The sequence below is a fragment of the Molothrus aeneus genome, chromosome 4 (genome assembly GCF_037042795.1).
Source record: "Molothrus aeneus isolate 106 chromosome 4, BPBGC_Maene_1.0, whole genome shotgun sequence".
Lineage (NCBI taxonomy): Eukaryota > Metazoa > Chordata > Aves > Passeriformes > Icteridae > Molothrus > Molothrus aeneus.
Genome location: NC_089649.1, coordinates 23,235,749 through 23,261,735, shown reverse-complemented (window position 1 = coordinate 23,261,735; position 25,987 = coordinate 23,235,749). Strand labels below are relative to the sequence as shown.

General features: G+C 37.1%; 1 protein-coding gene across 2 annotated transcripts in view; it reads right to left on the bottom strand.

The window, feature by feature from the left end:
- The window catches only part of RAP1GDS1 (Rap1 GTPase-GDP dissociation stimulator 1), a 92,606-nt gene that overhangs the window by 53,471 nt on the left and 13,148 nt on the right, over positions 1–25,987 (bottom strand). For both annotated transcript variants that reach the window (XM_066548067.1, XM_066548068.1), the window contains exon 2: positions 7,343–7,450. In XM_066548067.1, coding sequence (XP_066404164.1) covers positions 7,343–7,450 — 108 coding nt within the window. The remainder of the gene's footprint in view (positions 1–7,342; positions 7,451–25,987) is intronic.

The window sequence follows — 25,987 nt, the reverse complement described above, 5'->3', positions numbered from 1 at the left end:
AAATTTCAGGAGACAGTTAGCAATGATACTGTTTAGTTTTTATCTTGTTGGAGGAGGATGTTGTAGCTTTCATCTGCATATTTCCTCTTCATGGATAACACCATAAGTGTCTGTTGCTTGTTTGAATGTTCAAGCTGAGACATTTACATGTCAGGACTAACATGCAGGTCTGTGCCTGCTGGGTCTGAGTATACATCCATGGGTGTGATGCCTACAGAGGCTGACCTAGAACAGAGGCTGAACAGAGTTAAAGAATAAAGTAGGTGTTTATTAAAAGGCCTTAAAGGATGTACCTTGGGCAGTAGAAGAGTCTGGCCAGGGCTACACCCAAGATGGACCCAAAATGGTCAAGCAAAATGGACGACTGATCACAAGGTCCCACACTTTTATAAGTTCTGGTCCATTTGCATATTGGGGTTAATTGTCCAATTATAGCTTCAGGTCATGAAGCTCCCTGCTCGCTCTCTTCAATTCATCACTCCCATCCTCCCTGCTCACTCTCTTCAATTCATTGTTGTTTATGCTCTTGGGCTTGAGGCTTGCAATGGTTGTCCTTGGTTCTCAGGTTGGAAAAGGATTTTTCTGTCTACCTACCCTGTGAAGACAACTTATCAACACTTAACATGAAGTTCAGAGTTACAAACCAAGGCAGCACAGAATCTGAAAAACATGGAAGCTAAAACTTAAGGCACCAGGTGGCCTCCTTCTCCTTCCAAGATCACAGCTGGGAGACATATACCAGGGATCACTGGAGGCACACCCAAGGAGGATCAAAATCCTCCTGGAGGGGAGACTGCTGCTAAGAAGAAAGGGAGATGCTAAAGATCAAAGAGGAATAAGAAAGCAGGGAAATGCTATTTGTCAGTGAACTTAATTCTACTAGTTATCAGTTGTTTTAAGGCCACTAATCCAATTAGTACCACTGCCTACCCCCTTGGTTGTGCTAAGCTCTCTTGATGTGCTTATGCACTGCCTTGTCACAGCTTTCATGTAAAGTGTGCTGAATCTACAGGGATGCTCAAAGCTCTTTTTTTATTTATACAAAACAACTGTGGTCAGAATAGGGCCTATAGACAGTTATTGTTTTAAGCTTTAATAGTGTGCAAGCATTCACAATCAGGAAAGCATTGTTTGTTGGCCACAATCAGCATGAAACAACAGTCGCATCATTTTACTCTTATTCTGTTCATACAATTTCTCCAAAACAGAGAAAGATTAGTGTGCTGATGTTTAAGAATATGCTTGCTTGAGCATGCTCTGAAATGTGGAGCTTTTTCTCCATGCTCTGTTCCACAAAAGGGAACGGAGAAAGCTCAAGATGTTTAGCCAATAGGAAAAAATGAAAGTGATTTTAGTTGTTTGTGCCTTAGAATAACTCTGCCATGACAAAAGATTTTGTCCCAATTTTTTCTATGTTTGGGGCAGGAAGATAGATATTTTCATGCTAATGTAGAGGACTGTGGAAAGAAAAGATGAAATGACTGTTTCTTAGTCCTCTGTGTACTAAAGAGGTACAAGGCTTCACTGAAATCAGATGGCACTTAGTGCTCAAGTTAAGCAGACAGCTACCTACCTGACTCTGCAATGAATAAATGAGTGTGTACACAGAACTATCAAGAGTGTCCAAAAAAAAGAGGTAAATAGATAAAAAATAGGTACGTCTTGATTTTTTCTTTTACAATTTAAAGGTTATTAATTAATAATAACAATAACACATATTAATAATAATATATAATACATAACATTAATGTATTGATATTTATTAATATTAATACATATTAATATTAATAAATAATAATATCAACAAATTAATAGCAAGAATAATAAACTTTAAAATTTCAGGGTTTTTTTAGTTGAGCTCTGAATTACAGAATTACAAAATTCTCATTCTTCATAATTTTTCTGCTCCAGTAGAGGAACTGTTCCATTTTCTATGGCCAGTGAAGATCAGAAAAACGAACATCAAATATAGGAAGCCTAAGTATTAACTAAATTCAACAACATATGGAAGCCACAGCTATGAAGAACAGAATAAAATGAATTTCCAACTGAAATGTAACCTCTGTGTAAACATATGGTTGTGAGAACTGGAAATCCACCAAAATAATTAAAGAGAGAAAACTAGATGCCTGTTAGAGCAGGTGCCTACCAAAGTTTTAGGGCATTCAATGAGAAGTTTCACCACTGCCAAAGGAATGTGAGAAATCTGCTGTGTCTCCAGATATTCAAGATTTTCTTAAGCACTCCAGATGCCAACACATCCTCCTCTGGGATGCCATCAAATAGGAACAAACCCATTTCAGAAAACCCACTGGTGACTCCCAAGAGAAAACCTGAACAAGAAGCTTTAGGTAGGAGAGATAAGCCCATGGTCCCTACAGGCTGGAACAGCAGGAAGCGATGGCAAAAGCTTACTAGAAATTGCTGAGGTAATTTGTAACAATGTTATTTTCCCTGATACAACACAGCCAGTATATTCTAATCAAAGCATGGATCCAGCATATACAAAGCAAAATACTATTATGAAACTGTGTGCATTATGGGAAGAAAAATAGCTTCTAAGCCATTAGAAGTAGCCTTTGAATAATGCTGAGATTTCCAGTTTCAAGCATGAATTAAAAATTTTCATTTGTCATGTGATGGTTCCTTGAGTTACCAGTCATCAGCAAAGCTCAACAAGTAGAAAATAAGGCATCTTAGTCAGACACATCTTTAAGGTAAAGTGCATTATTTCAAATATTTCCAATGTTTCTAAATCCTTTTCAAAACTAACGCCTTGCCCTCTCATGTAAGCTTATCTTAATTGTTGTGATTTTGCTTTAACCATTTTTTCACACAAACATGTAAACTCATATTCTTAATCTTCTAAAAAGTGTATATAAAAAAATATTTCTAATGCATCTGCCAGCCTTTCCACTTCAGCTACATGTCAGACATTTTCAGAGCCAGGTGCTGAAAGCTGGGATTAGTGGGCATTTTCAGCCTCTTATGCTGAGTACAGCAGAGCCAAAAATAACATTCTCAGCAGATTTTTCAGATTTCTCATTTATCCAAACTGGGTTATTTATGTCTGCTGTAACTTCTTGTATCTGAAACACAGCATGTCTGGACTAGCAGTAACTTTTTTTGTTGTTACTGCAATAATTATGTCCCAGAGAGCCTGCTATTTAAAAGTTTCTCTATTTCCTTTTTGCTTTCCTTCTCTCAGGCAGTCCTTTCTTGTGGACATTTATTTAGAGATCTTAGGATAAATGCACTTTTTTGATAGGCATAATATTTATGAAATGGCTCTAAACAAGTATAAATTTGTATATGCTGGCTGAATATAATGGCCAGTATTGTTTTCTCCTGTAATTCCTTATACAAGACAATTAACCAATTGTTCCAAATATCCAATAGTAGTACATACCCATATTTTCCTTGGGTGCAAGATACAGAATAAAGCAATTATACTTTACTTACTTCATTCCAGAAAGTAAGTATATGATCTTTCAAATTAATTTTCTTCAGTACATGTCTTACTCATACTTTTGAGGAGGTTTGTGCCTTTTTTGGTTGTTATGACCATTCTACACTTCATGTCACTGTAAACAGTCTGCTTCTAGATCAGCAAAATTCTTTCTAGACAATGACATGTCAATCCATGTCTGTATAGAACTAATCCAGATTATATGGAGCAGACAATGAAGTAACTTGTTTTAATGGATAGTAGTTAAAAGAAAACACATGTAATACATAACTTTCACCTCTTGATTGAATATAAGCCAGTAATTCATTTAGTGTATGGCTGGCTCTGTTTTTTTGCTGCTAATAATGCTTATGGATCATGTACCTCAGGCTTTCCTTAAAAATCTGAATTATGGGAAGTTTAGCAGATGGTGAGTGCTTGCAGGGGGACAGAGATCAAATATTTGTGTTTTTCTTTCAGAAGAGATTCTGTGGACAGAATCTCAGCTTATGCAAATGAGGTATATCCACAGAGGTGAAAGCAACTCTTACCTAACCTGTGAATCTTATGTTACTGCAACTTTATGGCTTCCAAATCCCCAGAAATGCTAGTTAACTTCACTGGGAATGCTGAAGGAACTCCACACAAAATGAGGTATGTCATTATTCTAAAGCATTTCAAATGCATATTTATGTTTCATTCTTCTGTCATTGTTGCCTCTTTCATTCTTTCATCTTTAAAAAGCCCCCTCAGTTTTCTCTAGTGCCACAATAGACCATATGTGACTGGCCTCAGAAAGAAGTGCTGGTGACAGACAAGGACTAAAATATCTGCATAAATAGGAATATATATATTTCAAAACAATGTCTCCTGAGGAAACCATCTGTGCAGGATTTTCAGACCTAGGTCTCAGATGTGAAGAGCTATGCAAGTTTCTCCTAGACAAACTGTAGTTAAAACAATTTGAATTTGGCTTGCCAAATATTTACCAGCAGTTATCACATTCAGCTGAGTATCTGACTCACCCTTCTGTAGTATAGCATATGTGTGTGTGCATGCACCTTAATTTGACTGCTGTGACAAATGGCAGAATAGCTCCCAAAGTCAGGCAGGAGGTATCATGTTCCAGGGCATTACACCTGTCTAGGATTATCAATAGATCAGTTTTGGAAATGAGAATGAAAAACAAAAGAAAACACAGCAGATTACATAGAAAGAAATGAAAAGTTACTAAATTCATCATAACTTTTCTTCTCTTTCTATAGAAAGTAGAGAATTTGAGAAGTAGGTAATGATAGATAGTAGACAGTAGAAAATATGAGAAGCATAATGAAAACATAAAGATTGTATGCAAAATAAATGGAACTATAATTTTCACTGTACTCTTACAGACTAGGGAATTTAACATTCTGCAGCAGCCACAAACCTATGCATGCAGATACCAATAGATAGTGGTGTAAAGGTCATTAAAACATTAATGTGTACGTGCACTATGCAAAACTGAAGTTGTCCTTTACTGAAAATCTCAATTTGTTGTAGTATCATTGGGTTTAACTACTGATTTTGGCTGGCAGTAGATGGGAGTGGGTTGCATTAGCATATTAGTAATGTACTAAATTTTATATAAGATAAAATAATATTTTTATCTCCAAGTTTTAAAGCAGTGAATAAAACTTTAACTTCTGTGATTAACAATACTACCATGAACTTCCAACAGTTGTTTATCTCACATTAATATGATGATTTACTGAACTATAATATAAATGTATTCTTCATTAATTTAATCATACACATGGAAATATACTAAACAAGAGCAGAATAACTTTGCAAAATATTATTTAAATGATTTCTGCATAACAATTAACATGTACTTTTATATAAACAATTTGATTTCTCATCATTATTGTGTAATAATTTATACACAGACACAGAGGTACAGCGTGTCTCTCATAACTAGGTATTTTATATATGATAATGGCTATCATTAATGACTATTTTAATGACTATCATTAAAAATCAATCAGCCAAATCCATATTAAGATGTTAACTGGATGGATGAGAGGTGTGAGAAAGCATTTAGAAAGCTGATTCTGTGTCTATTTGTTGAATCAATCTATTATATGCAATTTACCTCAATCTCTGAAGTCATTTGAATGTATTGCTGTTCTCATAAAATTATCTCAAGCCAGAAGTCTGTTCCCCAAATCATCAGACAACCTTGATAACAAAAGCCCATCGTCCAATGAGACTTGGCAAAACTTAGCTATGGAAGTGTCCAGTTCCCTTGAAACAGAATTGATATACTGGTTCCTAAATTACCAGCAAGCTGTTTAAAAAAACTCTCCTATCTGACCCATATCTAATTTTCAGTGCATTATTTCAGTTGCCCTCAATCTTGGGCAAATGCAAATATATGGAGATGTGTATCATAGGGGGCAGCTCAGCAGGGCTGTATCCATGTCACTGACTTACACACAAAGAGCACGGGAAATTATGGAGAGAATAAATTTTCTAGAACTACCCCAAAGAGAGAGGTCAAAATCCTAATAATCTGTTTATCTGATCTGGCAGCTGCAAAGCTAGAAGAGAAAAGATTTTGGAAAGAAGAGCAAAACCCTAGACTGAGACAGAAGAGTCTGGTTGCAAGGAAGTATCAGTAAGTTTGCTGTACATTAGTAAAATTATTTTGCATCTGCCAGACTTGTTTTCTGACACAGCTATGTGACCTTCATAGACAAAATAGCAAACTCTGTTATTTACATGAGTAAGTTGTCACTTTTCATATGATCTTCTCTTTAGTACTTATTGTTTAAGTATTAGGCTTAAAAGTAGTGGAAGTAAATCCAATTGCAGGTTGGATTAAAGTATTGGATATACCTTATAAATAAATCCAGAACCTTCAAAAAATGATTGATCTAAACCTTAAAGATTTTATTACTTTCTGGCTGATAATCTCATTCTAAAATAGTGAGAATTAAAAATGGACTACTATTAAATGCAGACGCTGTTATAATCAATTTTTGACTTGATCTGGATGATGCTTATATTCAGTTGTGAAAATACTCATCAAATATTTTACAACAACTAATCCAAGAGGCTTTGATTTGTAGAATACCATCATGTGAAAAAAACAAGACTTATCAATAGTTTGTACTTTTGAGCGTATTGATATTTCCAGAGGGCTAACTCTTTTTTAAATAAAAAAGCTTTAATTGTGGCTTGTACCTATACTGAAAAGTTTTTCAACCTGAAATTGTACATATATTTTTCTTCTGCCACAATCTGAAGCATTAAGAAATGTAATTCAGAAAAGTCTTATAAACTGTCATCTTCATTACCTTCCCTTTCTGTCTACTGGGAGTGGGGGCAAGCATTCTAAAGTTTTTGGTGAAAATGACATCTTGTTCCATTCTGATGTTATTTTTGTTACATACTACATATCAAACTTGGACTGTCCTTGGATATTCAGCCTAATTCTGCTAATTGAAACTCTTGGAATTAAGAAATCTGTGATCAGAAGTCTGAGGAGAAATACATTACAAATAGGAAACTATGCTCTTTCAATCAGAATTAGCAAGCAGCTCCCTTATCCTTTTCCCCATCTTATGAGGCTTATTTCTCCATCTCTCTTCTTTTTTTTCTTGAATAATCAATTAAAAATCTAACTGTTCTACCTCACTGTGGAGAAAGGAATGGTCTACAGCTGTTCCAAATATTCAGGTATTTACCTGTCACTGTCTTCGTTGCTACTGGAACGTTACAGACATATGGGTTAAAAACCCCCAAAATTCAATAGAGCCAATCTAGCAGCCTACTGCCTGAGTCAGTCTTTCTGCCACATTTTAATTCACTGATCTCATATGATATAAAATTTGAAAGGCCCATACAACTTACTGTTTTGTGCCAGAGCCTGAAGCAGACAGTCCAAGCATCCCTCCAAGCTATCTGCTGTGCTGTCAGTGGATGTTATCTTCAGCTTTTTCAGGGCTTCACTTAAATTATCTGTTTGATAAACACAAAGGAAAAAAAAGTGTCCTCATCAATTTGGTAACAGCATTATAGTCTTGAATGTAAATAGTGTAAACAGTTCCTGTATCAATGAAGAAGACATGCATGGTCTGTATTCTGAGGATACAAAAAGCCAGGAGGCAAAGGTTATAGATGAAATGAAACTTTTCAAATTTATATATACATTTATCATTTTGCATCAGAGAACAGGATGTCACAGCAGGTGACATGGCTTTATGAAATGCCACTGAACAGCAATTTATCTATCAGTATTTTCTCAGCCTTGCTGGTACAGAAAACCAGCAGCTGTTTCTTTTCTTCTCCTCTTGTGTGTGGGAACGAAATAGAATAGAAATAAGCATATCTTGATCCTCTTCATCAATAGAGGCAAAGTAATTGAAAATGCCAATTTCTGCATGCTGTGTAGGCTTCCATCTTGACTATTCACAGATGCCTAATGCTAAGCTTAGAGCCTTTTGAGAATTATGCCACTTTCCACCACAGTGTTACAAGCATCATTGTTTATAGGAAGTGTGTTAACTCTTTAAATTCAACTGATCCATAAAAACAGATGGCATCTTCTCGAAATAAGAAAGCTCTGTTGTGGATTTCAGATAATTAACTCTTCCCTTTTTAAAAAAACCCACCACCACCCAAATGCAAATGAGATTACATCATTCTCAAAAGACACCTATTTGCCCAGTAAAGGTTGGGGTAGTATGACTGTTACCATTTTGAGGATTCTATCCTTTCATGAGCAAGGTTTAAGGCTGCAGCTGCAGCTGAGCCTCTGGTAAGCCCACTGATGACTAACCTCTCTCTGAATGGACTATTCTTTGAAAAACGAGTGCTGATTCAGTTTCCATGCCAACTCTGACAGCAAGCAGAAAGTGTTACTCAAAACAAATAATGTTAAATAGTGTTTCACTATCTCTTGGTCCCAGTGGCTGACCAAGAGCCTTGACCCAAGCCTGACCCAGTCATAGGTGCAGTTTCTTTTCAGTGCATCACTGCTATCTTCTGAGCCTGACTAGCAGCCAGTGCTGCTTGGAGCTTCCCACCAGCGTAGGAAGCCTCCTTGACAGGTGAGCTGGCACCTGCTGTGCTCTGCCTCCTCTTCACTTGCCTATGTATGGCATGGTGCAAAGGAAAAGAGTGAAGACACAGCAGGCATCCCATGAAAAGGGTGGAATCTCACTGATGGAGCTGCTTTGATTCTCAGCCAAAGCTGTGGCTTTTGTTCCACCTCCAATTTTCATTAGCATATGCTTTTGTAGTTCAATATTTCATACAGAGAAGGTGAGATACTTAACTTTCTAAAGTGTTCAGTATTTATATATGAAAATGCTTATATGTTTCTATGATCAGGCAGTTATTTTGTCTATTCATAATGAACATGTTCTTAGCAACACTATAGACAGGAGTGTCAGTACTCCTTAATGCAACCACACTTGGTTGTGGCTCCTTAAGATCTTAAAAACCTTCCTCCCTACCACCTCCTCACTATGCTGAACTCCCACCTTCTGGAACAAGCTAACTGGGAAAAAAACCCCTAAATTTGATTTCCTCTCATACTCACATTCCTCTCTAGCAGGCTTACCACAGCACTTTTCTTGAATTACCTTTAGCCAACAGTAAAGTTCAACATGCACTGCAAAGTCTCATTGTTTAAATTCATTATTCTATACCACTAGAATTTGTCAAAAGACACAATTTATCAACGACCAGCCCCAGCACTACAATTTTACATTGTGCACTCCACCTCCTCTCATACCTTCTTCACCTGCCTCCTTCTCATATTCTTCTCTTCAGTTTTCTGCTAACATAGCAGTAATTCTCTTCCTTCCTTACAGGCATCTCATCTCCTTGTATATTCACACACTTAACTTCGAAGCTATAGCAACATTTACAATAAGAAGACTCAATCTACTACATATATGAAAAACAAGTGTTCCTATAGTCTGGGGAAGAAGAAAATGCAAAGATAAGAAATTCACTGTCACACCAGATTTTGCAGACTATTGTCAGAGAGCACACACAGATTTTATTTCTCTCTTACAGCCTCTTCTACTTCACTTGTGCTCAATAAATCACAAGATCCACTTATTATTTTTTCTGTGCGGAGATGAGTGCTTTATATAAAATACTTGTTCTTTCTTTCACTCCATTCCACATCAAAACCTGCAATAGAGTTAGAAGTCTGCCCAGTCTTTTTTCCTACCACTCCTTTCTGCTCAGTGCCACGTAAAGTTTTTCTGGGGAAAGTCCACTATTTTAATACTACACAATTACAGATGATATGCAAAAGTATGCATTTTGGGCAAAATTGTTCAAATGTGACTATCCAAATATTTCATTCCCTAGGACAAAGAAATGAATTTTTCATGGTACCAAGCATGTGCACATCCCACTGACATACCTGGAGATTTAACAGCAACTTTAGACAAAGTTCAAGTATCAATGGGCACTTGTGACCATACTACTTTTAAAATATCTTATGAAACAATGTTGCACTGTGTGCCAAATTACCCTTCCACTAGGTATACTTGGATGCTGTGAGTATTTTTAAAATAACAGAACAGGAGAGATTAATTTAGAAACCATATGCATCAAGTGTGCTTCTAAAATAAATTACAATAATCCTTGATTTTCTAATAAGCCTACAACTCTAAATTTCTTGCAGCTTGACACTTAATCACTCTGTATTAAAGAAGAAAATATAACAGGAATACTGTAGAGACAACAGATCTCTTGACCCAATGCCATAATGCCAAGAGCACAGAGGGAAGAAACCATCCTTCAAGAAAGAACTTATTTGTTTGCTTTGGTTCTTTCTGTCCTAGTCCATCTTCTTTCTAAACTGGGTTGATATCTTGAAAGAGACAGTTACTTTTGAAACCCAGGAGTCTTGGCCATGTGGAAACTGATCAACAGATTCAGAGGTTTTGTTATTTTATAAATGTTTTTTCTTTTGTTGTCCTGAAAAGAACAAACCCTTACAGTCTGAGATGAGACTGACAGGGATATTCAGAGAGAAGTGCTGTAGTGTTCCAGAAGGCTCTCACCGTATAATCACACAAGGCTTCCCAACTCCTGCTGTTTCACTGTTGCCCCAAACCCATTGTTTAGGGAAGAAGCTGCAAATGCTTTTTTTCCAAGTACAAAACCCCTGTTGTTTTCTTGTGATCATCTCCTGCTTACTTTTGTGTTTCCTCCTCTCCTTCTATAGAAGCTGTTTCTATTAGCCTTGTTGCTGCATAGGCTGATCAGAATGTCAGCAATAAAACCCCATCAAATAAAAGCAATATAAGGAATCTTTTTGGCTGAGTATCAGAGAAACGTGACTTGGTACATTGCGTCAACATGCAAGTTGTGTGAAGCTCACATTAGGAAGATCTAAGGGTGCAAGATTAGGATGGCTGAAAAAATTGGCTAGTGATGTTCCCTGTGGTACAGCTGGTCAACAATGTGGTATCATGTTGTGAATATGTGTGGCATGAAGTCTAACATTTAATACAAGTATCAACTATTTTGTTGATGACCCTAAGCACAGGGAGTGTCTCATATCTGCTTACTGTATTGCTTTCAGAAAATAAGTTATCTTATCTGGACAAGAAGCTCTGATTCCCACGCACCTTAATCCTGTGTATCCTAATGTTACAAACTGATAAGTTAGCAAGTGGAGTCTGCCAAGAGCTGTCAGACCTGTCTGGCCCATTCCACCTACGGTTACATTTTGTTTTCCCCGATAACTACTCCTGCACAAACACTCATAAAAAATGAAGCAGTTTAAATTCTTTGATTACCCACATTGCTTTTTGGTAGCACAGTATTACTACTATCTCTTGCAACCTTTTGCTATCTCTTGTGCAGGCATTTCTACAGGGAAAATTAGTAGAAAGTAACATTAGTGAATGTTTTATTATTCCATTTCACTTCACTGTACTCATTTTTTTAAGAGCTTTTCTGTGACTCACTCCTGTTTGCAGTCACTGACTTGTTTTATACAAAAGAACTGTTCTTTCATCTAGTAAAAATTTGGTAGTTCATCAGCGTTGTTTAGGGTCAGGGCCTCAGGAGTGCTGGTTAGACTGCAAAGAGTTTGAAAAGGTACCCAATAGTCTTTCTAGTAATGCAGCTTCTGTGGGTAAGAACCAACTTGCCAATTTTGCTCTGAGTCCATGGCATCTTCACCCAAATCACAGGAAAAACCCCATTCCAAGATTGATGTTAATAAAGTATGTAGAATGTCTTAGCTGAGTATTTAGATGGTCAGCTTTTGTCTGGACTGCTTGTTTTTCATACATCTTATAACATTTTATCCAGTAGAGATATTTTCTCTACAAAATAAGGATTTTGAACATATCATTAATATTGACAGTATCTTTTGATTGACACTTCATAGATGTGAATGTTGTTATTAAAGAGACTATTGCATTATACATGCAACTTAACAAATAAGGAATTAAAAATTAATAGATATTGAAATGGGATATACTGAAACATGCTGATCAGATAAAAAACCAAGTTCCAGCAGTTCTGCTATTACAGGTGGCTGTATTAACATCAGAGCCTTCTGAGTCTGTTCCACTGCCTCTCAGGAAACAATGAGACATCAAAATTGAGCAGAAGGAATGGTGCCATTTTATGGGTCTCCTTGTGTTACAATGGCATAAATCTCTTAAAAATGTAAGCACATACATGCACATCGGCTAGACTGCTAATACTTCATTTTCTTGTACAAACCTGAACTTACTAGACTTTCAGTCCAAACTAACCCATAGGGGAAATGCAGCCCAGGCTCACCAGCGTTTTTGATGAAAAGTGTATTCTGATGTGATATTATTTGAGAACCTGACACAAAGATCAGATACATAATCCGCTTCGGTGAGATTTATGTATTTGGCCTGAATGACTTCTTGCAGCAGAAATCCCAGCAGCTGGTGACATCTGTAGCACAACTTTGGTCTTTAATGACCCCAGATGCCACTTCTCCAAAGAAAATGGAAGACTGGTGCAAAATCATGAGAACCTTTTAGCTCCCAGGACATTGAATAAGCTGGCAGAAATGTACAGCATGGGTCCTTTTAAACCTATATAAACTGAACCACATCCTTGTGGTAATTTTTCAGCAGATACCTAGTCCCATACAAATGTTCACATCCACAGGCAAAATACTTCAAATACAGAGTTTATTGAGGACAGAAGAATCTTTTTCTCACATTCAGCCCATTGCCAAAATATACTCTATCTCCTTCTTTCTTTGTAGCAGCTGCCCTCAAGCACTCCCAAGTGTACAATATTTTCTGCCAAACCACCCAAACCCATCATTAGAGACAGCCCTTTGCTCCTAGCCTATCCACAAAATTTTTAAACCTGGCATCTAATCAGGAGGTACCTATATTCTGTCAGAGGGCAGCAGTGAAGAATTAGTTTTTTATTAGTAATGCCAGAAGACCTGCACAGACATACAAGACCAACATCTTAATCAGGAAAGAACTTTTTTTTAGAATTGAAGCCCTGTTAGTTTCTGTCTTACCATGTTCATTGAGGTGGGTTAATGCTTTTTTCCCAACAAATTTTCTAGTTCCAGGGATATAATGATGGATCATTAACTGCAGGGCTCCTTCTGCAACCTGTTTTTTACTTAGGTACATTTGCTCTACTTTTCTAGCATAGTAACTAATTTTAATGAGAGTGTCTATTTTTGACAGCAGTTCAGCTGCTTCATTCTTAAACACTTTCTGAATCTTAGATATATGCCATCTGGTCTTAGAGACTTGTTACTCTTTCATTTATCCTCTTGCTTCTGCATCTGTTCTTCTGACAAGGGGCTTCATTTTTATTACCTGAAAATACTGACACGCTATGACTCACTGCCACCTGAGCACTAAGCTACCTAATTAGTTTTTGTAATTATCAGGTCAGCCTATACACACTAACAGCTACTTAGTCAATCTGTATTTAAAATTAGAATAGAAACCTAAAGCAAATGGCATCAACCAGCAGTCAATACACTTGGAATCTCTTGCCATTGCAAATTTTCTGTTTGTTTCCCCCCCTTGCCCCTCAGAGGACATTTGGTATCTTTGAAAATAATTTCATGTATTGTTTTTACTGTAGCCACAGATAAACCACAGATTCTAACAGAAAAAACACACTCTGCCAAGGTATATGGATCTGTAATTGGTTTCTGCACATTAATGATCCTCTATTACTTAAATCATGACTTGTAAAGGCTATAAGATTGACAATTCCGAAGATTTTGCAGAACCTTGGAAATTTTTTTTCCTCTTTCCTAGGAAAACATGGTACAGATTTAGGTATCTTTATATTTCATAATTAATCCCTGCAGATCTCAAATTATCTTAACATCTAAAGAAACAGATCAAAATTCAGTGAAATCAACATAAGTCTACTGCTTTACATAAAGCCTTAAAAGATTTTGCTTAAAACCAGTCCTAGAAGAAGAATGAAATAGCTTTTTTTAATTTAATAGAAAACTACTTGATAAAGGGAGTCTGTAGTGGATAAATTTTATTTTAAAATCAGCTAATGATACAAAAAGTAATTGTTCCATATAATTTGGTTCTCAGTTTATAGAGAGATCCTTTCTGATCCTCTATTACTAGCAGTAGTTGAAAAAACTATCAAGATGGCAACCTATTTGTAAAGAAGTACAATTTAATTGAAAAGACTGCATTTGTATTTGCATATTTTATTTTCATATAGCTTTTTTTCTCCACGTGCCTCATCTTCACTGAGTCATATTATCAAAATGGTTTTAAACACACAAAGTTCCAGAATTAAATCAACCCACATATATTTCACCATGTAAAATATTTACCATACAATACAGTGCATGCCAAGATGTACACATGAAGAATACTGTTTTATCCAAGGGACACCTCTCTCTTTTAGGGCAAATGTTCTGTCAAAGAACAGCTGAATGTCTTTTCATATTCTCCTTCTTGGCAAGTGGTTCTCCTTTTATTTACCAGGTACTACTAAAATATGAAGGATCATTTCCTTTCTCACTGGCAATTATAAAGTTACTATCATTACATTATGTCATCATGCTTCAAAGATATGAATGTGCTAGCTTTCAGAAGGTATTTATAAAGTACAAGAGAAGCAATGCACTGTGTAAGTGAATGGGAGAACTGCAAATTTAGGGTTAAAAGTATCTATGTGGGAAGTGGGGTTTTCAACATGAGATTTTCAGGTTCCAGAATTCCTGCACACTCTGGATTCTGCAGGAGTCTTCAGATGCAGGTACAGATGACACCCAGAACTTCTATAAACAGAGCACAACACATCATGGGCAGGTATCAAGAGAGCCTCAGGTATCACGTGGGGCAGAAGGGGATCCTGCTCTTTGTGGGAACATTCAACTCTAAATGCTTCTCTCTAATGCCCACCCCTCCTTAGTTTATGACATGGTTTCAAAGTACTGCAACATAATAGGCAAGGGAAGGTCTCCTCCACCAGATTATTCCAGATTACTGCCCACCTATGCACAGAATGAAAAAAAATTAGTGGGGGAAAAACAACAGGACCAAAATAGTACCTTAAATGACTACTGTTACTTCAGACAGTAGTCCAAACCTGTTTCTTGCTCATGCAAGAACTCATCAAGCAAATTAAAATGGACAGCCTAAAGCAGACAGTTGGAACAGACTATAGCTCTTCCTGAAGAGTCAGTAAATGACTGAAACAGGATCTTGGAAAAAAAGGAGTAACCTTAATGCTAATCAAGTCTATCATTCCCAACAATGCTGTACTACATATAATCATACGGAGCAGTATAGAAGAGACGAGCTGCATGTCTGCATGTGTCTATGCACATGCACACATATAAGCAGCTAGCAGGGTTTGCATCACTCTACTGGCTCTTTTAAAATTTATTTTAGGTGGTTTATTCTGTTCTTTTGTTTTCTTTCTTTTCCTTTTCTGCTCCTCCAGATGATTTCTGCCTGAAGCACTTTTAATCTAGCAAGCAAGAATCACTTTGTCAAGTCACGACAGCAAGAACAGGTGCTAGAAAACAAACAGAAGAAAATTAAACTACTGAGACAGTACAGTCTAGAAACAGCACATTTAAAACTAAGTGTATCAAGCTTTTTCAGCTTTATCTTTTCTTTGAAATGATCTTTGCCTACTTTACTGTGTCCAACTTTTTCTGACTGTACCTGCTCTAAAAGTCTTGATCCTAATGTGACTCAAGTTAGCTGATTACAAATGCCAGCCTAGACATTACACAAACAGATCATAGGAAAACACTTTCCTAAAGAGCTTTTTAATTTTTTGTTAAATGATTTCCCGTACTATACTAGAACACTGATTTCTTTGTGGTATAATTTAACGAGGCTGCCAATCCTCTGTACTTTTTCCAAGTTCTATACAAAATATGGCTTATTAACCAACAAAATAACACATATGGAATGCTACAAGTTAGTCTGAGTGGACTTCTGTAGGATGTTATAATGCAGGACAACAATTTAGACTTCAATTCCTAATCAATTTAACCAGCTTACTCTACTGTTAGCTTTTTAGATAAGCAAGTTAAATTACTTTTTCTTACTGAGCCTAAAAACAAACCAATCAACCAACCAAATAAATAAAAACCAGGTCATACAAAGCTGAGGATACAAAGTTCCAGAACTAAGAAAAATTCTCTTTGACTTCAACAAGCTACAGTTCTGGTCTTTGTCCTACCCTCTGCAAGTAAGTCCATATCAACTGTGCAAGTACATGGTGCAATATCTGTCATAACTATACTTATACCAGCTTGAGTTACTGAACAAATACAGGATTTGATTCTGTATAAAGCCCTCAGGCACATCTTTCACCAGCAACAGTGAGAATTTTGTCTGGGTAAGATACCTAGGTTCAAAATTGGTACTGCTAGCTCTAATTGTATGTCACATCAGTGTTCTTCTGTCAGATGTTATGAAATACTAATCTCTGACTAGACAGCTGTTTTCTAGCTATCATGAGTCCTCTGAAAACCTTAGATATGGAAAGGAAGCATTTGAAAGGAATAGGGTGAACCATGATTCCACAGAGTGTCACAGATTTAGTTTCTTTTCTTTTAGGCTGCCTGGTTTGAAGGTCATAGAATCATGGGCTCTTTAAGGCTGGAAAAGACCTCCAAGATCATTGACTCTACCCTTTGACTGAACACCACCATGCACACTAAAACATATTGAGAAGTGCCACATCCACCCATTTTTTGAACACGTCCAGGGATGGTGACTTTACCACTTCTCTGAGGAGTCTTTTCCTTTCAGTGAAGAAATTTTTCCTAATATCTGACCTGAGCCTCCTCAGCACAACTTGAGGTCATTTCCTCTTGTCCCAGTTTCTGGGAGAAGAGGCCAACACCCACCTTGCTCCAACCATCTTTCAGGGAGTTGTAGAGAGTGATATGGTCACCTCTTACCATTCTTTTCTCCAGACTGAACAACCTCAGGTCCCTCAGCTGCTTCCTGGGCTAATCGTCATCCTGTCATTTACTGGAGACAATGGAGATTCTCAGTTTTCAGGTATTTCTTACTGACAATAAATAAATCCATGATGATGCCAGAAAAGGAGAAGTCACATAAATTTGCATGGTCTTAATGTTTACCAGAATCCTTAAATGGAAATTTGACATCACTATTACCAGTGGTTACTGATACCAGAAATCACGTCTCTTTAATATTGAAGTATTTTTCAATCTTTTTTATAAAATACATTTTTAAGTTTTTTCATTAGAAAGCCTGTTCCTATGCTCTGCTTTTAATATGACCACTAATTGTGTATATAAAAACACCTTTCTGAAATTCACCAAAAATAGTGATACCTGAATTACCATACATCTCCTAACTATCTTCTTATCTACCTTACAGAAATGACAACCTCTGAAGCAGCCTTCATCTTTGCATTAAGGGAAGGTATATGTGTAATTTTGCGTAGTATGAAAGTACATCAAGCTTTCCGACACATCCTCTACAAGCGTTTCAAAAATAGTAAGTTAAGAAACAAAATCTCAGCCCTTGTCCTGTTGGCTGTTAATAAAATTCCATCTGGTCACTTAGGAAGTGTGCCAACATTACCACACAAAGAGCTTTTAAGCTGTTTGAATGTTCAAGAGTCATTTGACAGCTTTTTTATTTACCTTTTTTTTTTGTCAAATATGCACCTAATACTATACAGATGGCTAGGTTCTAACAAGTTTACTTGTATGCAATCTTGAAACTAACCTTGAAAGTAAACTGCTGAGGTTTTGCTTTGGGGTGTTGCTTGGGTTATACGTTTTTTCCTAACATTTAGGATTGTTCAGTCTACTGCTGCTCCAAGTTCCTTATTAGGCAAATACAAAGGGAAAGTGAAAACTTGATGCCTGGCTTTTCTAAAACTGCAAACATAGTAAGAATCTGCTCAACCTGCTCAAAGACAACAGAATGGGAGTAGGGGAAAGGGAGCTGAAGTCTCAGTAGACAGCAAGTTAAAGAAATGTTCACTGACAAAAATCTTCAAAGGGAAAGAAATCCCAAGAACCACTCTGGGCAATGAGAGAGACTTCAGCAGCAGATGGAGACTATTTTCAGTGTATATTTTCTGTATATCTTTTAGTGCCAAAATCAGTTCTAGATTTAGTCTCTTGACAGTGTGATAAAATATGTGTATTTAATACAGAAAAATAATTTTCACACTGTAATTTATATTCAAATTTGTATTGGAAAATCAAAATTGGTTTGCCAAAAAAGCACCACTCCCCCATTTAAAAAAATATAATTTCTGAGTGACCTGATCCAGCTTCAAATGTACCCAGCTTGGCACAGGAGGCTGTATTAGCTGATGCCATCAATGACTTCATTTTTTGTGTGAAGGTGTTAGTCCATGTGATGAGGCTGTGTAAATCACTAACACATAACAGTGAATTTGCTTGGTCTGGTCTATTGCCTTCAACAATCATTTTAATAACCAAATTATCAGGAGGATTCAATATGTTACAAGTCTTGCAGGGGTAATGTTGGTCATCCACTTCTGCATGATACTGAGCCAAAAGGGACAGGTGAAACAACACTGAATGGTCCACCAGGCTCTCAGCTTGAGGATCAGCTGACTGGGATTCAAGAAATCCAGTCAGACAAGAATGCTATTTCACTTACTTGAAGTGGTTTAGTAATGCCTTCTCCTCATACATATCCCTCAACTTCTTTTAACTGAATCAAGTATAAAATCTGTTAGTTAAGGGAATCAATTTGTATCTTAAATTTCTGTAGGATAAGCACTCACTATACAGGTAAGTGTCTGATTCCTATTATAGATGGATAACTGAGTAGTCTTACACTTCTGCATACATTCTAAGGTCCTGACATACAGTGAGATAATAAAGGGAATAAACCTGCAAAAACATAGAGTATTTTTACTGTTGTTTTAATTAAATTGTTGCCAATTCAACCAAATGAAGTTTTGGAAAGGATCTGAGTAGAAAGATCTTGGCTTTGATGTTCTCTTTCAATTCTTTACTTTGGACTTAATTAAAACTAGCTACTCCAATATTCAAAGCTATAGATTAGAAACAAAGAGCAATCCACTACAGAACATAAAATGTATCTGAGCAGAAAATAGAGACTAACCTAGGAAAAGCTGTGAAGATTTGAGGAAAGACCATTATAGATCCAATAACAGAATATAACGGTCTTTCTACACATATTCTGTGTGCTAAATTTTTGTTTCGTGCTATGTTTATAAAGGTATCTCAGCACCTTAAATGAAGTTGTAATTGAAATAAATAATTTACGGAATCTGCTTTAGTATTCTTGGTCTGAGATCTTATATTTTTATAAGTTAATAACTTGAATTTCCCAGTCCTTTTCCAGGCAAAGAAACTGTCTTGTTTGTTGGGTCTTCAAGCAACTAATTTTAAATTCAAGGTTGATCAGAACACTCTAGCAACCCATTTTCTCCTGGTCCAGCTATCAACTTGAGTTTCTCTGTGGCATCTGCTACCACAGTGTCTGGTGCTGAAAGAGTCCCCTTTGCATGTCAGCTTTGTGAGAAACATCTCTGACGTCCGACACAGAACAGATACCAGATATTGAAAAGCCTGGGGGCTCACACAACAATTCAATGAAATCTCAGCAAGGAAAGTAAGTAAGCATTTACCCTGATACCCTGATAAAGGTCATTTTGTATTTTATTCTTTTACATTTAACATAGAAATATAAATATTAAATAAACAAATTTTAAAAGGATGCAATTAAATTTGCTTAGCAGTTCCTAATTAAAAAGACATAAGGCATTCTGTTATGCAACTCATGCAAGTGCCATTTTCCTTCTTGACAAGATACATATCCTAAGCCAGCTGATCTACTACACTCATCCCCGCAGCTATCTTTTTATGGAAACATACAGTTTTCCCCCAGTTCTCTATTCCAGCAGAAGGCTGAATTGCAGCCTCTGCATCTTGTCAGACTGGGGGACTTCACAATGATGTTCCAAAGGGTACATATTCCTTCGATACAAAGTCTTAATGGTGATTTGTGGTGTACTCAGAGGACTTCAAAATTTGCGTTTAATTTGGTTTTATTTATTTTTCCCCAAAATCACCCCAAAAGTCCTTATTTTTAATTACAAGCTGCATGATAATTACAAACCATGCATGAAAGCTTTTAACCCTGAAAATACACTGTTTGAATGTGATGAGTGTGTACAAGTAAGTTCCTAATGGAAGTGGCCTGCCATTTGTGTTATTGTTAGGTTTTCAGTGAAAGTTTCTTAGAAACAGATTAGTTACAAATCTAATAAGTGCCTCTAAACCCTTTTATTTACAAATGTCTTACAATCAAACACTCTTATGGTTGTAAGTACTTGTTTGCCTGTATTATCCTACCTAATGTTACTTTCATCAAAGCATTTTTGTCCCAAGAAGAAAATCTGAGAGAAAGACTAGCAAATAAAAATGCACCTTTCCACCTAAACACACAACTGTTAAGACCTGTAATTAAGAAATTCACTTTGACAACATAAGGGCCAATAGATGTGTGACAGACTTCTCATGCCTTGGAGAAAAAGGCTTTTAGTATTCTCTAATGTCAGTGAAGGATAAAAAGGAAATTAAGTCAGTTTTGGAAATCCCTGCTTCTTGGCTGGTGAAATGCCACTAATCGTCCAATTTAGCTATTTAGTAAAAATTACTAAAATGGCCTGAAATCAACAATATTCACTTTGCAGGCAGACTGTGGTGCCCACATATGACAAATTGAAGGCTACATTGTCAGCATCATTTGTCTATAAGCTTTTAGGGCCAAAGTGTACTCTAGAGTTTTTAGTTTTTAGTTTGCTTTTATATATATATCATGCATAGCTTTAAACCTGGTGTTATTAGGATTAGCAGGCATCTGTGGTTAATCCCTCTAGTGATAAATAGCTGCCTATTAATGCAGTTATTTATTTTCACCTAGGAATGCATAGGATGTAGAGCATCAATAAAAACACTGCAGTGATGGGATCAGCTCAGATCCTCTCTAAAGGAACAGGATTCAACTGAGTCTTCATGTAAGACTGACACAAAACTACAGAATCAGATGGCAAAATTAAAATGGTGCACAAACTGCTCAATATAACCCTGTTTGAAACAAAAATTTTTACAAAACCCACTAGTACTCTGCATGACTGCTGTAGTTACAAGTGATCATTAACCTCTGCCCAGCCTTTAAGAGCTTTATTTAGTAAAATTCATGCAAGAGTGACAATGCAGTAAACATGATACTGATGTTCTGATGCAGCACATTACAATACATGGGCACAGCTGGATAAATCACAATCTGATTGTTACGGTCCTCAAGTATCGCTTCAAAAAGCTGTGATGAGTATTTGAATGAGTGAGATGATGCAATAGGTATGCACTGAAAATATGGTTTTGGAGAGAGAAAATCTGACAGCACAAATCAGGGGGAAAAATCTCAGAAAGAGAGGGCTACTTCCTATGTCTTAAATCTCAGGACTCTTAATTAAACTATTAATCCCCCATTCAATCAGTGGTGTTTGGGCAACATCCCAAAAACAAGTGAAAAGCTCCCTAGCGATACATATTTACAGGAGGCCTAATAAAAAAGGCAAGCAAGATTTCTTTTCAAAAAGAAATGTAACTTTTAAAGACGAAAAATTTCTGCAAAATGCCATTCACTAGATTAAATTGCAAGTCATTTGCTTCCCCCACAAGCAGGGTCTGACTGTGTGCAAAGTGGAGGAGTGCTTTGCTTTCTCTGCTTAATAACCAGCTCTCACACTAGGTAAAGAGTCATATTGACAGAAACTGAAAGGGGTCAGGTTCTGCACACAATCTGCAGGTCTCAAGGATGAAGGGCAGATGGGAAGTACAAACAAGTCCTTGGGATACATTTCACAAGGGATGCAAGGATCTGTGTCAACCTGATACAGTTGCACATGCTATGTCCCCAAATGAAGAATGCCCACTGTACTCTCAGAGATGTTTATTCCTTTGATGACCATGAAGATCTTGACTGATCCTTAAATCACAGGGGAAGAAAAAACCACCAAGTTTATATGCAGAGATGACTGGAGGAAGCCTACCTCACATGGACTCTTTTATCAGACACCAGATTCTGGAAAAATATTACTTTTCCTTTTAAGTTCCAATGCATTTGGCATATGCCCAAATCCAGAACTCTCTTAGTTCTCTCAGGCAGCTTATTAACCACATTCATATATTATTGTTACTGGTATCTCTGAAGGTATGGCTCTTCTAGGCCCTGCTTCCAATGTGTCCTGTAAACACAGGCAATAGAGGAATTCTTGGGAGAAAGAATCCAACGCAAAGCACATGGCAACAATTTGAAAGTACCTTTTGCACATTAGTGTGAACATGAAAATAAACCAAATGCTATCCTCTACCTGAAGGGATTTAATAAAAATTTCTCCAAAACATACTCAAATCAAATTTTTGTATTTTTCATGTGAGGTCTGAAATACCTCTTATTTCTTCTGTTGAGACATATTTTATATTGGATGGGGCTTGAGCAACCTGTTCTAGTGAAAAGTGTCCCTGCCCATTGCAGAGGGCATGGGACTAGATGACCTTTGATGTCCCTTCCAACCCAACCAATTCTATAATTGTATATTAAATAGTCATTGCATAAAAAATTAGTAGTCACATGAAAAAGTGCTGGAACTAAAACCCTTCACCTTTAAAAAATATGCCTTATCTAACACACTAGGAACACACATCACTACTGGGTCTTATATCCTGGTCAGTTTGAGGGTATAGCTTTAATTTCAGGCAGAAGAAAACTTTGACTTTTGGAGCTCTTTCCTGCATAAAGATGTGCCTGTCCCAAAGAAGGCAAAGTTGGTAACCCACTTGTGCCTCTTCCTTCATTCACATTTGAAAAGAAAAAGGTTTCAAACTTCCTTAGAAAACATGCAGGCATCCAGCTCTAAGAAATAATTTCAAGCCCTGGGCTTAAGGCAGAAATCATGCTGATCAGAAAATGGCATGCATATTAATTAAGGGTGATTTCCTGCTGAGCTTGGAAGTTCATCCTCTTCTGGACTCTCCAAGCACTTTTTATTTACACAGCCAGAACTCTTGGCTCAGGTTTCTAAATACCACATTGGAAACCAGCACCTAAAATTCAGAGCATATGTGAAATGCAGTCTGCCCCTAACCAGGCATCTATGGAGAAACTGCCACCACAGTATTCCAGGATATTCATGGCATTTATTTTATACAGACTCTTAGGAGGACTGAGCTACTGATCAGCTGCCAGTCCTTTTGCCAATAGGAAGGAAAGAAGCAGGGATACTTCAGAGGGAAGACACAAACAACAGAAGTCAAAACCCAGCATGATTTTTGAGGCAATTCCTGACTAGCTTCAGTATGTCACAAGGATGTGGCAGCCTTTGGCATAACTGAGTGCACTTATTCATGGACCAGTAAATAGTCAAGAGGCACTAAAAATCTCTGCAATGGTATGTCAGTAGTCTGAAAAACGTCACCAATGTGCCCTAGGCCATCCTCCACTTGCATCTTGCACCAACATTAAGGAACAGCACAGTCCTTTCTATACCCTCTGTTTAGAGTGTTTACACCAAGGAAATTCCTCTTGTTCAGCATCTATAACTCCCACAGATGCCAACCACAAAGGGACCACAGTTGAGAAAAGAATCTCTCTCCTAGTAAGTTTTGTGGTTGTTTTCTTTCTCCTGCAACTTTTTGTTCGCTATTATAATTCCTTTGAAAGTGGAAGAAAGGGGAAGTAGAGAAAACAATAGTTCAGAAGTTGTCACACTTTACGGGGTAAAGCTTAGAGACATTTCATGGAGTAAATACATGGAATATGCTCAAACCAAAAGCTGTTGTCAATTTTAACTACTGTAGATATGTTGATATTTTAATGAAATTAATAAAAGAAAAGGATGTTTCTGTATCAGCAGGCACAGAGCAAAGCAGCTTTGCTGCTGGCCATATCCTATTTACTCCCAGAAGCTGCATATAAGAAGAAAAATTTTAAAGAATATTAGCAGGTGAAATATTCTTACTTTCCATTTTATTAACACATAAAAGCATAATATGGAATGTTATTGAATGTTATTAATTAATACAGTAAGCAATTGATCCTTAAAGCAGCATTTATCAGGAAAGTTGATAATTCAGCTATAAGAACAAGAGAGAAAGTCTCCTTCCTCAGATCCCTTTGAACCAAGCAGCTGGGTGCAATGAATAGTAGTTTGGTTACTGCTAGTAATTTCAAATCTGCTATAAATCCAGCACAAGGACACGCTTAGCTCCTTCTGCATCTTATCTAGGCATCATCAACCTTCTCAGCTAAGCACTCCCCCACTCTACATCAGCACTCCCTCACTACATCAGCCAGACTCATCCACAGAAAAGGGTACAGGAAAGCCCAGAGAGAGAGAACTAAAAACTACTAGTGCTGAAAAATCTAAAATATCCCAGGAAACACATCTGGTCACCACCACCCTTTTAGACTGAAGTTTGTCTTCTTGAAAAACAGTCCAGTTATGTCCCACTAGAGAAGTATTAAATGTTTCTGTCAAAAGGAACTATTCTCTGATCTAGTTGAGCAGAACTTTTGATTGTCCTACAGTCAACACCATAGGTGCTCCAGAAGGATAAAACCTGGAAGATGCTACCAAGTAACTTTGCAAGGATAAATTCATCTATCTTGGAAAAGCTTCCTTTTCCTCCAGGTTGCCAAATATTTATTACCAAAGCTAAAAAAGTAAATTAGTAACATTACACAAGTCAAACCACAATGTGTTGGGATAAATGAACCTAATTCGTGTAGAGGATTTTACCTCTCTAATTAATACAGATACGGCCCACGACAGACAGAGTGGGCATATGACTGAAGTGTGGGACTCAAGAGAGCTTGTAAGTACATTTTCTAGATCATCATATTCCATGTCAGAGAAGGCTCAAGGTATGCACTCTCCCCTGCTTAGCTGGAAAAGAACATGGTCATGTCATAGAATCATAGAAAAGCACTGAAAGCTGTACTAAAATCCAAAAAGATTACATCAACAACATGTAGACGGGGTGGGAGCTCAGTAGGGTTTTCATGAGAATGGCTGGGAGATATGAACCCATTGGTTTCCCATTAACTGCTGCTGGAAGTCAATCTGAATGCATTTCTCATCAGCTAAATAAGTAATGTAGCACAGAAAGAGCTGAAATCCTATTTAGGCTACACCTTTATATTCTATCTTTCATCCCCAGTATGATTTTGCAGAATTTAGCCTGGTGGATGCATACAGACAAAGGTTTGCCATCCTCTATCCACTTGCATTAACTTATGTTTACTTGTAACTGTGGTCAGTACAAGGCACAGTAACTTGTAGTAACTGACGAACACTCCTAGGCAATTTTTCAAGTAAACAGACTTTAACTATTCTTAATAAATAAATAGGTTTTGTATTTTATAGATAATAAATAAACTTTAATTTTCCTGGAGTCACAGTTATGAGGGGCTCATCATTGCTTTGCATACTATCAAGAAGTAACACATAAATCTGCCAGCCCTATTCAGACTGGCTGAACAGCAGATTTTGAGTATGCAGTTTGTGCTTGAAACCTAAAGGCAGATAAACCTATAGCCTAAAGGCAGATAAACACTTGTAATCTTTGCAAACAACACTGAATTTGGAGAAACAACTGGCACACTGAAGAGGAGTCCAGAGGCACTGTCCAGAAACCTGGGGACTGGATCAACAGAAGTCTCCTGAAGTTCAACAGGGGTAAGTGTCAAGTTCTGCAGCTATAGCAGAATAACCCCAAGCACCAGGGCAGGCAGGGAACACACTGCTGTAAAGATCCAGGGGTTACAGGGGATGCCAAGTAAAACATGAGGCAGCAACATGTTCCCAAAGTAAACAAAGCAAACTGTTACATGTTACATCAGGAGCATGAACAGCTCTGCCTGATGCCTGCAAAGATTTGTGTCTCCCACAATGCTATGTCTGGGTCTGTATGTCCCAGATCAAGGACACTGC